The sequence below is a fragment of the Botryllus schlosseri genome, chromosome 8 (assembly GCF_051294905.1).
Source record: "Botryllus schlosseri isolate E-star chromosome 8, Bs_hap1, whole genome shotgun sequence".
NCBI lineage: Eukaryota > Metazoa > Chordata > Ascidiacea > Stolidobranchia > Styelidae > Botryllus > Botryllus schlosseri.
In genome coordinates, this window is record NC_137243.1 from 13,368,911 (window position 1) to 13,384,735 (window position 15,825).

The 15,825-nt window shown below is 39.0% G+C and overlaps 1 protein-coding gene across 1 annotated transcript in view; it reads right to left on the bottom strand.

The window, feature by feature from the left end:
• LOC145444294 (uncharacterized) overlaps window positions 1–14,923 on the bottom strand; it is a 32,095-nt gene extending 17,172 nt beyond the window's left edge. The window contains exons 1-27 of the mRNA XM_080322239.1: window positions 14,810–14,923; window positions 14,649–14,753; window positions 13,106–13,358; window positions 12,601–12,673; window positions 12,444–12,540; window positions 12,277–12,391; window positions 11,334–11,392; window positions 11,055–11,274; window positions 10,710–10,762; window positions 10,460–10,649; window positions 9,092–9,144; window positions 8,862–9,036; window positions 8,656–8,798; window positions 8,494–8,589; window positions 8,334–8,439; window positions 7,864–7,982; window positions 7,664–7,808; window positions 6,869–7,049; window positions 6,700–6,802; window positions 5,927–6,116; window positions 2,683–2,784; window positions 2,578–2,618; window positions 2,369–2,523; window positions 2,107–2,279; window positions 1,099–1,200; window positions 991–1,031; window positions 202–675 (exon numbers count right to left, since the gene is read on the bottom strand). Coding sequence (XP_080178365.1) covers window positions 493–675; window positions 991–1,031; window positions 1,099–1,200; window positions 2,107–2,279; window positions 2,369–2,523; window positions 2,578–2,618; window positions 2,683–2,784; window positions 5,927–6,116; window positions 6,700–6,802; window positions 6,869–7,049; window positions 7,664–7,808; window positions 7,864–7,982; window positions 8,334–8,439; window positions 8,494–8,589; window positions 8,656–8,798; window positions 8,862–9,036; window positions 9,092–9,144; window positions 10,460–10,649; window positions 10,710–10,762; window positions 11,055–11,274; window positions 11,334–11,392; window positions 12,277–12,391; window positions 12,444–12,540; window positions 12,601–12,673; window positions 13,106–13,358; window positions 14,649–14,753; window positions 14,810–14,923 — 3,387 coding nt within the window. The 3' untranslated portion in view covers window positions 202–492. The remainder of the gene's footprint in view (window positions 1–201; window positions 676–990; window positions 1,032–1,098; window positions 1,201–2,106; window positions 2,280–2,368; window positions 2,524–2,577; window positions 2,619–2,682; window positions 2,785–5,926; window positions 6,117–6,699; window positions 6,803–6,868; window positions 7,050–7,663; window positions 7,809–7,863; window positions 7,983–8,333; window positions 8,440–8,493; window positions 8,590–8,655; window positions 8,799–8,861; window positions 9,037–9,091; window positions 9,145–10,459; window positions 10,650–10,709; window positions 10,763–11,054; window positions 11,275–11,333; window positions 11,393–12,276; window positions 12,392–12,443; window positions 12,541–12,600; window positions 12,674–13,105; window positions 13,359–14,648; window positions 14,754–14,809) is intronic.
• Between the last annotated feature and the right edge of the window lie 902 nt (window positions 14,924–15,825).

The following is a 15,825-nucleotide window of genomic DNA, read 5'->3' on the forward strand; positions in this document are numbered from 1 at the left end:
GTCTGTTTCTACGAAACAGGTGGCCATTCACAGATGTGTAACCCATTCGAGGATGAATATGCAGCAGCATAAACATTCAACTTTTTCAGTCAGATCATAGGAAGAATAAGAAAGCACACCATTCACTTTGATTTAAAGTGATAAATCTACAGTTTAATATACTTGATTATGCACAACAATGAAAAGAAAAAAATCACATACCGCAATCTGCAATGTCACACCCACAGCTGTCTTGAGATATTACGCGGGTGTGACATGACGGGCATTGTGCGACAGGTCTGCATCCGATCTCCATGATTGTTGGACACAGAGAGATATCTTGCTGACACGGACTGGCGAGTTCCCAAGGCTTTGCCGTCTCTATTATCATTGCTCTGTGACAGGAAGATGCCACTTTACTTACTATGCTATGCAGACATTTCTATTTCAACACTCCTGGATCATATATGTTCAAGATGCATTATTCCATCACTGTAAAAGTCCGTCAGATTACTACAAAACTTTCCTGAAATCTACGGAAGACTTGAAATTGTTGAACACCAGTTCCATATCTGTGTTATTCTCGATCTCATTGTAAGCAATACGCCCTTCGTATCCCAATTTTCGAAGAGTAGGTTCTGGGAGAACGCAACGCATTCGTGTGCAGGTCTCTTCGTCTTGCCAGACTTCAAAAAGCTGAAGATGAAATTACACAATTAAACCTAGCAAGCTACCAGAGGCACCAAAATTAATTGTCAATGTTCCTCAGTGGAAATTGTAACACACAGATTTAGTTGGAGGTTCCACACATTCATAAATATCCTATCCTAGGCAATGCTTCTTATGATTAAAAAGCCTCTATTACCAAATGGATTGAAACATTATAAATCAGCAAAAGCAATCATTATGTGGAAGAAGAAAAATGCGGGGTACTATCATATTTAGAAGGCTGATCTGTATGTAAGTCGCAATAGTCATTGCTGCAATAACAAGATTGTACATGTGACTTACTTGACGCCTGATTCCCTTATGTATGCACGAAGTTTCACATACTGAAAATAGATTTTTGTTTCAGTATTGAACATTATCAAAGCAATACTGTATGAAATTTTGATATACCGCAACAGTTTTTGCTTGGAAAGCAAATGTCATTAGTCTCCAAAGTTGCTAGCCTTTGATTAGACCCAGGTTCCATACAGTGATTGGGAAAATCCAGTGGTTCTGAAATACAAATAATATTACTCCTACATTAAAATCAATGCAAAGAACATATGTAGATGTAGAAGTGGAAGTACTAGTGGTTTAACAACAGAAGCAGTCCACTTGAAACTGTGCTGGCATCAAGTCACTACCATTTAAGTCGCAAGTAATTTCACTGCAAGTTTTTGACTAGTCATATCATGCAAATTCTTAGAGTGACTCAAGTCAAGTCATCTCAAAATTTTCGATTGCGAGTAAAATTTCATGTCGCCAAATATTTGAGAAAATGTCCAGATGAATATACAATATACATTATACAATTATGCACATATGCTAGACCACATGAAGTTTGTTAGTGTGAAACAGCGACAAAGTACAAAGTAGCCTATTGTGCTACTGTAGTCCATTATTGGTGCTCGATAATCTTATTTGGAATCTTGCATATAGTGGAAGACGGGTTCACATATGTGTGGTGAACAGATATTTACCAGTGCGCATCATAAGCTACTTTCATACAAGTGATGCTTATTGAATAAATTTATGAATGGCTATATTGATAGTATAATGCCAGTTGAGGCCATTACATCGGCAGTTGAGGGAATGCCTAAGCCGTTTTGTCTGTGATGTCACCAAATCAAGTGAATGAATTACTACTGCTGTTGACATATATAACAGATAGGTTAGAATGTTTTGCGAAGTGCAATATTTGATAATTTGGAAATTGACTTGAAAATTTGACTTCGAGTCGGAGTTGAGTCAGGCAGAGTCTGACTGTTTTAGGTAAAATTATGCGTTATATGATCAACCAAATATAATATTTAAATGGTCAACAGTGAAACTACTTCAGCAAATAGTGGAAGTTGAAGCAATCAAGTACTCTGAAGAACTAGAAGACCTTTTCTACAGACCATCTCAAAGTATACTGACCGCAAGTCAAGATAGGGCATCCACATTTATCCATGGATTCAATAGTCTTTTCGCATTGTGAGCATTCAATAGGCTTTGCGCATTCGATATTAAAAATCGTAGGACAAAGTGAATGATCCTGTGTGCAGTTAGAATACAACGATTGAGGCATTCCCGTATTATTCAGCAAATTTCTAAAAGAAAAACATATCAGAGATAACGGGGCCATTGAAAACCATGGTGTCCTGTAATTGTCAGTAAGTTCTGTTATTTGCTTAAATACCTGTAATTTAGAAGGCTTGTGATATTGCTGAAAGAATTTTCTGTGTTGTAATAATCAACATCTTTGGGGCTGTATCCAAGAGCATTCAACGCTTGGTCTGGCAGCACGCATCTCATTCTCTGGCATGTATCTTCGTCGTGCCATACTGAGAAAAGCTACACTGACACATTAGGACATGCGTAAAAGGTGCATATTTGATGTACAATTACCTCGTGTCTGGTGTCACCGTTGTAGCAGGCAGTGTCACAAACTATATCATAAGAATACTGATCATAATGCAGTATTAACACCAATAAAATGTGATTGATACTCACCGCAACAAGACTTGCTCGGCAAGCAGCTATCACCTGTGCCAAAAGACTCGACAATTTGATTTGGCCCAGGGTTAAAACAGGATATAGGTTGCGGATTGTCATCTGGAAAATAATTGTTGTTTGGTTTGCAAAATAGTCTTATTTGCGAAAATTGCGGTACATGCTCATTGTATTGAATGCTGACGGTATTGAAGCAAAAATAGAGCGAACGATGTGACAAGATCAAATGTAGTCTCGATAGAGACACTACAGATCTACCGTTACTGAAGGAATGAAAATGCTCTATTTTACAGACTACAATTTCCTTGTTGCAACTGACTGGGTGAAATAAAGTAGGAGTCAAGTAAAAATCAAGTATATTGCAAGAAAAATGTGTGTAGGGAGTCATATTGATTGCTCATAAACTACAAATGACATCATAAATACCCAAATGCAAAGTTGACTCATTCAAAGATCCGGCCAATCATCTCTTATCAATAGATAGGCATTATCCAATAAACACCACACAGCAATGATCCACGATATCTTGTAAAGAATGCTCTCTGTGGAGTAATAAAACCGTTTCTATGTAATGTGGCTTGTTCACTATTTAAGAAGAGATTAAGAAATCAGTAACTGTGTCTAGACCAGTGCTCTTCAACCGGGGTGGTCGTACACCCTAGGGTGTACCAGAATTTGTAAAGGGTGTACCACTCGGATGGGGTGTACAGGGGTGTACCAGATCCGAATTACAATGAGCCGATGGCTAGCTATCACAAAGGCAGGTTTATGGGTCAGGACAGGTTGACGCACAGGTTAATGAGCATGCAGCACCGTAACTGCCACACCCCAAACCCCCCAATTGCGGGGGGGGGTACTCCCCTTACGCAGACCGAAAACTTCGTTATATATACCAAATAATAGGTTTAATTGTCCATAGGCGCCTAAATGACTGGCGTCATATGTTCCTGTCTTGGCAATCTGAACCTCAGAAGACAAATACCATCCAGCAAGAAAAAAAAATATATGCCAGTGAAGAAATACCAATTTGAAATCGTGTGCGTCTTTTAGTTTAGTACGTTAGAGCAATTCTATATTTTTGATATAGCAGACAGGACGTCACGAAATAAAATCATGTAACGAAGTCATACCAACGGGTCCGCCCACCCGAAAATGTTTAATTGTTATTTATGGGCCCTACAGTTTCCGGTAAATCTGATAACATGAGCAGAGAGGACAAGATATTGATAGTAATATATATGCAATGCAATCTTATTGGCCGATTGTATCATGAATTATCGAAAATTTTCGCGCTTCGAGCTGGCACACTAAACAGTGCAGCAAATTTCTCGGCAAAAGCGAACACTGTGATAAGGGGTCGGTTTATCACCCTATGAGAACCCAAAACCCAAGTTTTTGTGGGGGGGGGCGGGGCTGACGAAGTGCTGTTTCGTTCCTGCCAACGGGTATACGCCCGAAGATGTCTAATTATTATTGGGATGTCCTACATTTTTAAAACATACTTCGCTCAGTTCTACCGGTAAATCTGATTACGTGAGCAGAGAGAGGATCAAAATTGACAGCAATATATATGTAATTCCCGATCATATTGCCCGATTACATTATTGAATTACTGAAATTATTCGCGCTTCGCACGTCTAGGCGGGAAAAGCGGTCTCACATAACGTACACCTAGTGGAGATGTGAAATAGCGTCAAAGAGCGGATAGCCGAGGGGGGATCTGGGGGGCGAAGCCCCCCATAAGTTAGGTTTAGCAACCCATGGGTTCCCTAGGCCAACGATTGGGGGGGGGGCTGACGAAGTGCTGTTACGGCCCTGTGAGCATGGTACGATGTTATCTCAAGTGTAATACTGTACACCGTTTGATTGTGATGTCATAAGCACAAATCACCCGTAATCATTTAGCCGTCGGCAATAGACCAATGGCTCCCTTTGGTGTTGGAAAGTATGCAGTTAACAAACATGTGTTCAGCTAGTCATTTGTCTTTTAGTGATTTTTGAGGAAACCGCCGCGATAGCTCAGACTTCTTGAATCGGTACTTCATACCCGACGTTAATAAATACCGCAATGAAAATAAAAAAGTGACGTAGCCAGCCAGGGTCGAAACTGCATCCATGATGAAATCGAAACCCTTTTGTTTTAATATGCCGGTGTTATGTCCAATATTTTGCCATACATTTGTAATTTAATATTTTGTTACTAGTGATGCAAATTAGCGACAATAGACTGTGTATAGCGACATAGGATCTGAGGTTACTGATATCTCATGCAGCCCATGTGCTTCTGCCGACTGTGTGTGGTGTGGGGCAGGCCTGATACGCAGTAGGCTGGTGCGCCTGCTATCATCGCTGATCTGAATTACCGCTTCTGCAGCAGTAGCTTTACCTATTCTCTCCCCAATGCTGTTACATTTAGGTTGATTATCGTTCGTAATGTCATGCTGTTTCGGGGCTGACACGAAATAAATTCCAATTTGCGTGACAGGCGGCCTAACTGGCGGCGAATAGACTCTGTGACCAAATACTATTTTATTCAAATCCAAATTTTTGACGGCAATAACTCCGCTTCTACTGGTTGGAATTGAACCAAATTTGAAGAACATCGTTTTTATAGACAACCTAATACTTTCATCGGGTGAACAGAAAAATTTCAAATTTTTCGTTATTTATTTTTCCCGTAGCAATGCGGCTACTGGTTGGAATCGAACCAAATTTGGTGTGTAGGCTTAAATTAGGTAACCTAACAATTTTATCAAGTAGCCAGTACGATTTGAGAAAAAAAGTCATTTTTGAAGACCCCTAATGAACAGGGGTGTACGAGTTTTGAGCAAACGTTAAAAGGGTGTACCACTCCGAAAAAGGTTGAAGAGCACTGGTCTAGACCACTTCATTTTACATTGGAAATCATCCTTTACTCGAGGGATTTGACAAAAAGACACTATTACTACTTCATCACCGACCACCCGAGAGGTATCCCACACCAGGAAGTATCATTTCGTCTACAGTATCGAGGTGCTTTCGCCAATGCAGATCTGAAGGAAACGTTGATTTATTGAGTCAGTACCAACATTTTTCCTCTCGCATGTATCCGCGGATACAAGTTGTACTGTCAAGTCTTTGGTCTGACTAGGCTAGGACTTGAACCCACGACCTACCAATCAAGATACTGGATGCTCTACCATTACGTTGTCGTGTTGGTGACGAAAGAGGTGAAGATAAATATGACACAAGATCAAATACTTACCACATTGGACTACAGGGCAATCACAGTCATCTCGTATGATATTTGTTGTTTGACAGGAGCCGCAGACAGTTTTATCTTCTTCGCAGTATTCAACAGGTATGATATCCGGACATATTTCTTCCGCCCAATCCTTTTTAGTAACGACGCACTGTACTTTACGGCAGGCTTTAGGCTCCCAAATTGTTCCGTTCTGTAATACATGGGAATAGCGACACCTCGTAATTAGGGCTGGGCAAAATCGAGTACCTGAGTGATTCGATTCTGAATCACGTAATATGCTTCGAGTCGAGTCGAGTAATCGAGTATCACTTATTATGACGTCATAACTGAATGTAATACGTCAAAGTTCAAATATGTACCGTTTATGCCCCCACAAAGAATATAATGTCTTTTATCCATCTCATAGAAGATACTTTGGTATCTTTTCGACAATACCGATTTCATTCCACTTGGTGACAATGTTGTGGGACAATCATGACTTCGGAAATGTGCTACGTCCAGTACCCTACGTAGCTTTGTACTATATGTTTCGTATGCTACGATACCTCCAATCAAGGTGTCAAGGCCTAAAAAGTGAAAATAAGTATCGAAACTATAATTCTCGTTGATAAATTAACTTTCATTGGAGAGAAGCGTGTAATTTCAGTACTCGAAAAAATCGTATTTTACTACTCGACTCGAATCATTAAAATTAGTACTCGATTCAGATTCGAGTACTGGAATCATTGTGCCCAGCCCTACTCGTAATACTGTCAAGGAACATTTAAAGATACCGGCACTCTTTCTCTGTCATCCTTTTCGCAGAACAATTCCGGCTTACAATCCCAAACATCGCAACAGTGTCCGGGTACTTGTCTTTTCTGCCTCAGATACTGACTGCGATACATCCACGGAAATTAAATATTGCAGTATATATTTTGGTTCAGAACAGTTCAATCTTACACACGGCAGTTAACGCAGTTCAAGTCCGGACTCGGACATGGTTGTACATTGCTTTGAACATAGAAACATCCATCTGGATCATGAGGATCTGGCTCACTAGTGCATGTGTAGCCGATGCAATCTTTCGTCCAATTAGTGCCGGGTGCGTAGAATACGCCCTCGAACCGGCAATTTTCACACACTTAATGCAAACAAAGTTGATTTACTCGATAGGATGATCATACAAAACAAGAGGGGTAACTGGAGCGATAAATTGATAAGATCCGATTCCACAATAGCAACTGAGATGGATGCAGAGTACAGACAAGATAGACACTTGTTCCCTGTATGTTGTAATTTGTTCGGGCTCAGGACTTTTTGTAAATGACCAGGACTATATACGCCAATACTATATGCGCTAAATGACTAGAATTAAATAACGGTATGATACTGAGCAGTGGTACTCACAGAGTTAGTAGTCGGTAAACAAACGAAACTTACTAATTCATTTTTAAATGATTAAATGCATAAAGATAGCTAATCCTTGTGAAACATTGCATTGGTGCACGAATGTGTTGGGAAATTATCATGGTAGTCAAAGTGGAGTGTATTGAATACATAGCTATTGTTCTAATTTATTATAAGGACTGTAGTAAAATTATTTAGCTGTATAATTGAACGTCTTTCTTTTGCTTAGGTCGTTTAGGCTGTTCTAATCCAAAGTTCACACACAATTTTACGATACGTGATAAATTCGGAGTCTGACACCATCTGCCAGTACATTACAACGGTAGCACTACGTAAATTGAGAATTACCACAAGACTTCCGTTCACAGTACTCCCCATCGTCATAGAAACAGCTCCTGGATTCATCGTTCACAAGTTTAAATCCGGTTTTACATTCTGCTATCGTTTCACATGATAATCTTTCTTTAGTCACATTGAAACACTGAAGTGGCGCCTGAGACAAATACAATTGTCATGTAAAATTTTGGAGCGTTGAAACAATTGCTTACATTGTATGAAGAGCAATGATAAGTATCATAGCAACCAAGAGATATATTTCCACTAGTCCATGTTTGCCCTGGCTCTTTGCCTTCCAAGATTTTGTCAGCAAACATACAGTGGTTGCATTCTGAAAATCATATGCTTAAACATGCTGTAACGAAGTTTCTGTTGTACTGAGAATTTCTCATAGTTTGGAGGTGATTTAATCATCAAAATACCATACAACTATACCAGAAATTAATTTATTATTAGTCAATACGAGATTATAAATGGTGTTAGAGTGCGCTTAAACAGGCAAATTCGAAATGAGTTGGTGCATTTCTTACTAGAATATATTTCTGAAGCAAATACTTGATTTATTTCGAACCAGGTAATTTTGCATAGAATAAAACTGCACAAATTTCAGGGATTTGTAGGTAAAAGTTCTCTAAATCTCAAAGAATGGTGATTCAATGATATCAATGTAAGGCACACCTACCGCATCTAACTAGGATGTTGCACCCACATTCATTTTGTTCAATGACTGGCGTTTCATAGTCGTTAGGACATTTCTGTACATCTTTGCAGTGTTGTGGAATACAGACCTAAAAAGCAATTCAATAATAAAAACTGTAATATAATATTAGCCCGAGACTAACCTCCTTCGGACATTTGTCGACATCAATTTCAGAGGTGCAGGTACAATTGTAGCACGTGGCAGGCAACTTTTCCACACGTGTATAGGATGTTCCAATCTGATAAATGTAAAATTCACATACAAGAAAAATGGCTTGTACGTATAGCAAAATAATTCATATTACTGCGTATGTTGTATTCTGGTAATCATCCAAACATTCATCACAGTCACAATAATAACATGGCGACTTGCAGGCATCGGCAGACTCATTAAGTTTCTTTATAAAAGGTCGGGAACAGCTGATTGGTGGGCATTTCTTGATGTACTCTGAATGAGTTAGAACACTGTTATCATTCGCGTATCGACCTTGTAATCGAAACCCAAACTGACCACATCGATTCTGATCGCAACCACACGAATCTGCAACAACTTGTGAAATAATTTGGCATTCTCTGCAGCTCGATGGTTCTTGACAAATATCACTTGGGACGGGACAGTCTGTAACTTCCGAGCCATTGACACATTGTTGCCAACATCCGCTAGGACCGATGAATTCATCATCGATCTGTTTTTGTGTGATATGTTAACGATGGATTGTACAATCAGCTGTAAGGTCTCACCTCAAAAACCTTGACTTTCCCATCAATTGTTACACGACATTCGCTGTGGCAAACTGGAACACAAAATCTACGAGTTTGAATTATTCGATTCCATTATACTCATAGCTAGATATTGTGATAAACACAGACATACAGTCATTGGTTGGTAGCAAAATAATTTTACTGTATTGGACTACTCAACCAGATGTCCGCTAATTGGAATGCATCAGTCGTTTAGTTGTTAGACCACTTATTTTTTCTTAAAATTTGTCACATGAAAACATAGTTCATGGATTGATTTGAATCCCCATATTATTACACAACAAGGGAACTGTTTGCGAGTTGCAGCCTTTCGCAGTGTTATTCATCAAATCGGAATGCAAAAATTAGGAGGCAGTTATATACTCTTGAATGTACATTAGGGCTGTTCAAAAATAACTTTTTTTCCTGAATCTTGCTGGTTACTTGATTAAATCGTTAGGTTGCCTTAAAAAACGACGCATACCAAATTTGAATTCATTCCGACAAATATTCGCGGGTTACGTAGAGTTTGAAAATTTTGGATTTGCCCAAAAACGCAAAAATAAATTTTTCTCAAATTTTTTGCCAACCCCATGAAATTGTTGGGCTGTCTTCAAAAACTATGCAAAACAAATTTGACTCAATTCCAAGCCGTAGAAGCGGAGTTATTTCAGTTTTTATTCGATAATTCTGGGATTATCCTTGATTGGTGGATAATCCAAGAATTATCATAATTGCATCGTACCATGCACACAGTAATGCTAGATTTCGACTGATACCAAACCTTGCATTAATCATAACTCATAAGATGTTCCTGGATGAAGTGTAACTGGTAATTGTTGTGCCAATAGTTTTTGATTTGGCTTTTGTTCAGGTACGTTTAAGCCAAGATCAAGTGGGATCATGGAGCGGATTAAGCACCAAAATCTCTAAAATATCATGTGCTACATGCTACCATTGCCAATGATAGGTTTAAAAAAATATTCATCTAGAAATTTTTTCCAACTTCATGACTATTGCTCTGTGTATAATCCGAATTTCATATTTGAGCAGTGTCTCAACAGCCATAACACTTATGATGCCACTAAACAATGCGTTGAGATTGCAAACATTCTGGTTGATCTCTTAAATATTTTCTGATGTGACGATAAGGGGGGCGCTAATTTCTTTGCTATCATCAAGGGGGGCGAGCCGAAACAAGTTTGAGAACCGGTAAGTTTTTTTTTTCAGTTTCATTTTTTTGAAGTTTTGAACTGGAAAACTATAAAAAATGAATGTACGGGCGAAATATAGTTGTATGGAAACTTCATCCACCAACATATACATCACTATGTCATGTCATCGCATTATCATATCAAATATACTTACCGCACTCATATGTTTCACAACAATCATCCTCATTCATCAAGACACTGGACAATCTTTCGTTATAGCCACAATCTGGTTTTGGTGGGCAGGTGATGTTTTCATGGTTTTGTGGCACAAAACAGCCAGTGGAATCGCGAGCATTCGCTTCGCACGTAAATTTCAAGCATTTCTTTGTCCACTGCTCTCCAACCTTCGACATCAATTTTGATATTAGTCATGTCACATCATGAAATGGCAAAAACAACCATACCGGTTTTTCACTCCTTTCATTAAGCTCATTGTAATCGTAACAGCAGTCACATTCTATGAAGAAAGAACACATGATTCCAATGTAGCACAGTCTGCAATTGACTTGGACAAGTATATCATTTGAGCGCACACTTGACCCGACACTAACATTTAAGAATCCTGAATTGGCCGACAAGCTAATATCTGAGCAAAATCCAAATCAGGATGTGTCTCAGCTTACTACTTATATAATGAAGCATATTTCAAGCTACGCATGGCTTTAATACTAGAGAACAGATAGTATACATTATCTAAAAAAGAGCAGTGGTACCGTACTAGTTTTCCAAGTTAGTGTCATATAACCTACCGCATTCTCCCCATGGGCAGCAATCTCCAGCTCGAGTTTTGTTCACCCAAACATATCCCGGTTGGCATGTGGGGACAGACGTATTATTGCAATTTGCCTGTGTCCGTGTCACAGCGGGACATTTCGAGTCGTTGAATGTATTTGTAGCATCAGAACAAATATCTATGTAACAGCAATTGGAATTCTCTTCCGATTCGCACCATTCATTTCTCTCTCCAGGCTGGCGAATCAAAAATTATGAAATTTACAATAACACATCATCAAATCAAGCTTTTTTACCAGAATATGCTTCATGAATGTCCCTACTCCGTTTTCAGTTAGTGTGCACACCTCACAAACTAAAAGCAAATACTCACATTTTAAAAGGATTAAGCAATATTAACAAGTTCATATCGAGATTATGTGTAAATAAAACATCAAGGCTTGCTAGGTACTATACTAATAGATTTTATCGCCAGCAAACATTAGAATCCGTACACTTAGCTGTCTTCAATAAATGACGATACACATTGACTATAAAAAATGATGTCCGATTTTGAAAATTTTTAACGTGTAGAATATTATAAAGCGAACAGTCAAAATCAATATGTTACAATTGTGGCATGATACCAATGTCATTCCGATACTGCTGTTTTGAGCACCGTCTTTGAATCTATAGTTCAATGCTTTTACTTATATTGGTTAACCACTTCAATCACAACCCTTTTTGCAACCAAAATACAGAAATCCACATTTGAAGAGTAGGTGGCATACAAGGAAAGTATTGATATACCTATGCCAGTATACTTGAATGGTCGTCAATGAGAAGGCTTATTATTTGCACAACCCTGGATTGTTGAGTGTACAGAGCAGTAAAGGCTGGGCTCAATGATTCAAGTACGTACTCAAATTTGAAGAGACTATAAATTGTAATTGTAATATTGGTGGCATGTTGTTGGTGGCAAGGCAGTTTATGAATGAGATTTTCACTGAGACCATAGTTTTTGTAGCCCCATCGGTAAATTCTGCACCAGATCTAGATGGGCATTACATAGGCTTTACATTTTGACATTCTTTTGAGACCATAATTTTCACATTCAGGATCCTTGGTTGACCTTGGTTCCACATATATTTGCAGTACACTAAAATTCAATAACAATAATCAAAATTTGACTCGAGTAACATCATTGCCTATTTTGACTGATTATATTGTGTAATCCTGACAACGCTAAGAATTGCTCACCACAATGATACTTTTCAGGACAGCATTCATCGCCCGTTGGTCGAGCTTGAAGCACTTCATGCTCCTCGCAAAATATTTCATCTATGCTTTGAGCACACAGTACTCGACTTTCTCTCTACAACAACACCATGACATGCAACATAAAATCGAAATTGTATTTTGCATACCTGAATAAAACACTCAGGCTCTGTTGCCACTGGATGACTCTCGCAGGTGTAATCCACACAGTAGGTTTTAGGACCCAGCTCTGGCACGGGAAGTATCCTGTTCAGGGAAGGTTCATAAAATTTCGGATCATTACACAATTCATCCGATGAACCCTACGGTATAACTTTTCTCCAAGGAGCATCTTTAGGAGTTTTTCCAGGTTCACACGAGTCATTTCTTTGCTTGCAGACTGAATTTTAACAATAATATCACCCCAAATCAAATACAGCAATGTTGATGATTAATCCCACCATAGAAAATGAGAAAATTGCATTGGCAAGGTTGATGTTCAGCATGACATTTCCATCATGGCATCAGTTTAATAAGATTAGGAGAGTCATCACAGAGATTTGTCTGTTCATCTGCCCATACTTAAGGTGTACTAAACCAGCTGCTGCTCAATAAAGACAGATTTTATAATCCACAATTACCAGCCGTATCCCATCTGTGGCTTACTCAATTTGCTCATACAGGAGCATGTCTAGTACCTTCATTCTTAAATGTCGATATGTTACATCACATACTAGGTGATATTGTAGAATATATAATAAACACGGCCCGGATGACTTTCAAAGTATATCTTACAACAGTAAATCATATGGATAAAATGTTAGCACCGTACTTAATTCGCATTCTCTACAATTCTTGCATTCAGCGGCTGTGGAATTCCAACGGTTTTGAATGTAATATCGGTCATCATAGGGCTCAATAGGATAGTCCTCCTCGCATTCGTAGATTTCAACTGTTCCATTGTAGCAAAGGTCACCAGTGGTAGCAGCGGCGCACCATTCTACAAGACACGAATCCGTCTCGTGCGGGGAGTACACCGTCTCACCAGGCTGAAAGTTTTCGACATTACGATTAGACGGTGTAGCCTACTAAAATTTCAAACTGCATTCCATGGTTTCGATTTGTGATGAGAGAGTCCGCTGATTCTACTTGACGGAATTCAGAACTTGAGAGCAAGTAGTTTAGAATACCTAAAATTAGATCCAGTCAAAGTGCAGTTGTCAAAATAAACTGAATACATAGCGCAAATACCGGAACCTACTTGCGAACTCATAAATATTATACTTAATTGCATAACAACCACCTTTATCATACTGCCGTAATGTGATTTCAGTACAACTTATTTGAGGAGACATATTGGTATTTACCAAATACTGATCGATATCAAGTAGAAAAGATAATTCAATTTTATTTGTCCCTAAATGCATTCAGCATTTAAAGATATAGTGTTGAGGAAGTTGAGCACTTCACGAATTAATTTTTTGCTCTTAGATTAACTGAATGAGATCATAATTTGGCTGCAATGTTCACATTATTAATGATCACAGTGAAAACAAAAAAAAAGCAAAACTAAGTAAAGAAACGGGAGTTATGATGGCATAATAACAGTTGAAATATTCTAAAATTGATGTAAATTCTCAAGAAGACCTGTATCTGCATGGAAGCACCAAACTCTGTCTTGCAAATATCACATTTTTCTAAAAAGAAATATAGAAAGATCAAAATTAAAACCTCAACCCGCCACCAGAATAGCAGACACTTACTGCATGTATGGCAAATGTTTTGACTTGAAAACCACGTACATTGCGTATTCCTTTCCGATGCGGCAATGCATTTTTGAGTCATCTCATCAAGGATGTATCCCTGTCAAATTTGATGTTGTGAACCATATTATATCCATTCCTCGCACATATGCGTTATGCAATTGATTCTTACACTCGGGCACTTCGGAAAACATCCTTCAATACACCATTGTGTATCCCGAGGTTGAAGACATTCGCAGCATGTGTCAGTGATGCAGGTAGCGCAAGGTCGGTAGTGCCACAAACATATGTCTTCGTCGTCATTATATTGTTCGCACATTATAGCTGAAAAACAGGAATAAATATTCAGATAGAGTTTACCAACATTTTCATAATTCAAACACCAAAAGATTGCTATACCTTGCGATGGTAGGAAGGAGTCGAAATCAGTTGGAAAAGTCTAACAATTTACTGCCACAATATAACAAAACGACCTATTGAGGCAATATTCTAGCCTAGAATACCTGACATATCCACAATATCGGAAGATCCAAAATGAAATAGAACTCTTGTGTACTTACGACATAAATTATTAGTTCTCCAGTTGATGGCTACTCCCTTGTTTGCACATACATGCGCATAGTGCGCGATAGCTGTGCAGAGAAATTCACAGTCCCATCCGCTGTCACAGCCACAAGTGTCATACACGCAAATGTCAAAATACTCTCTAGGGTCCACCTGAAGGAAATACATTTAGGAAGATGAAGGATATTGTCTGAAACCAGGTAACGTACCACAGAATGGCATTCTGCAAATGGTCCACGAACGTCGGTGATAGTATGACACTTTCTACCTGCCCAGTCCTTCCTTGACGGATCATACAGGTTGCATTTGCTTGGATGAACCATGTTGTGTCGGGGCACATTTTGTTTTGTCCAATCAACTGAAATACACGAGAAAGTAAGAACTATATCCAGAGGTGGCAGCAGGGTTGTAATGACTCTAGTCATGACTCGACTCAAGTCAGACTCGAGTCACGATTTTCTGATGACTCGACTTGACTCGAGTCATTTTCTCAAAATACGGAAATGACTCGACTCGAGTCAATATGTGTATTGACTCGACTTGGACTCGAGTCATTACGCATGACTCGAACCAAGCCATGCAGGGTTGTAACCAAGTCACAAGGCACCGAGTCACAAGTCAATCTCAGTTTTATAGTTTTGACTCGAGTCAAGTCAAGTCATTTTCAATTCACCACCGAGTCAAGTCCGAGTCCAAGTCAGCGAAAATAGGCTCGAGTCCGAGTCACGGTATTATGACTCAAGTCGAGTCCAAGTCATTGTGTTGACTGCTCAGATTCCTGTCAATGACTTCTTAAATCCACCCTTTATAACTCTGTTTGATGATATCGAATGGTTCGCATTTCTAATATACTAATTTCCCTCACTTTTAGCAGTTTGTGGTCGCCATTTTCAAGTACCAGTACCAATAGTCGAGAACCCAATTGCGTTGTAACTTTACTATTCTTCGAAATTACAATGAATTGCCGGTCTTCGAAGTCTGAGTCTCGAGTCATATGACTTGGTTCGAGTCATGCCCAATGACTCGAGTCCAAGTCGAGTCAATACACAAATTGACTCGAGTCGAGTCATTTCTGAATTTTGCGAAAATTACTCGAGTCAAGTCGAGTCATCAGATAATGGTGACTCGAGTCGGACTCGAGTCGAGTCATGACTCGAGTCATTACAACCCTGGCCATATGACTCGAGACTCAGACGGCCAAGAGCGACGTTTTATTGTAATTTCG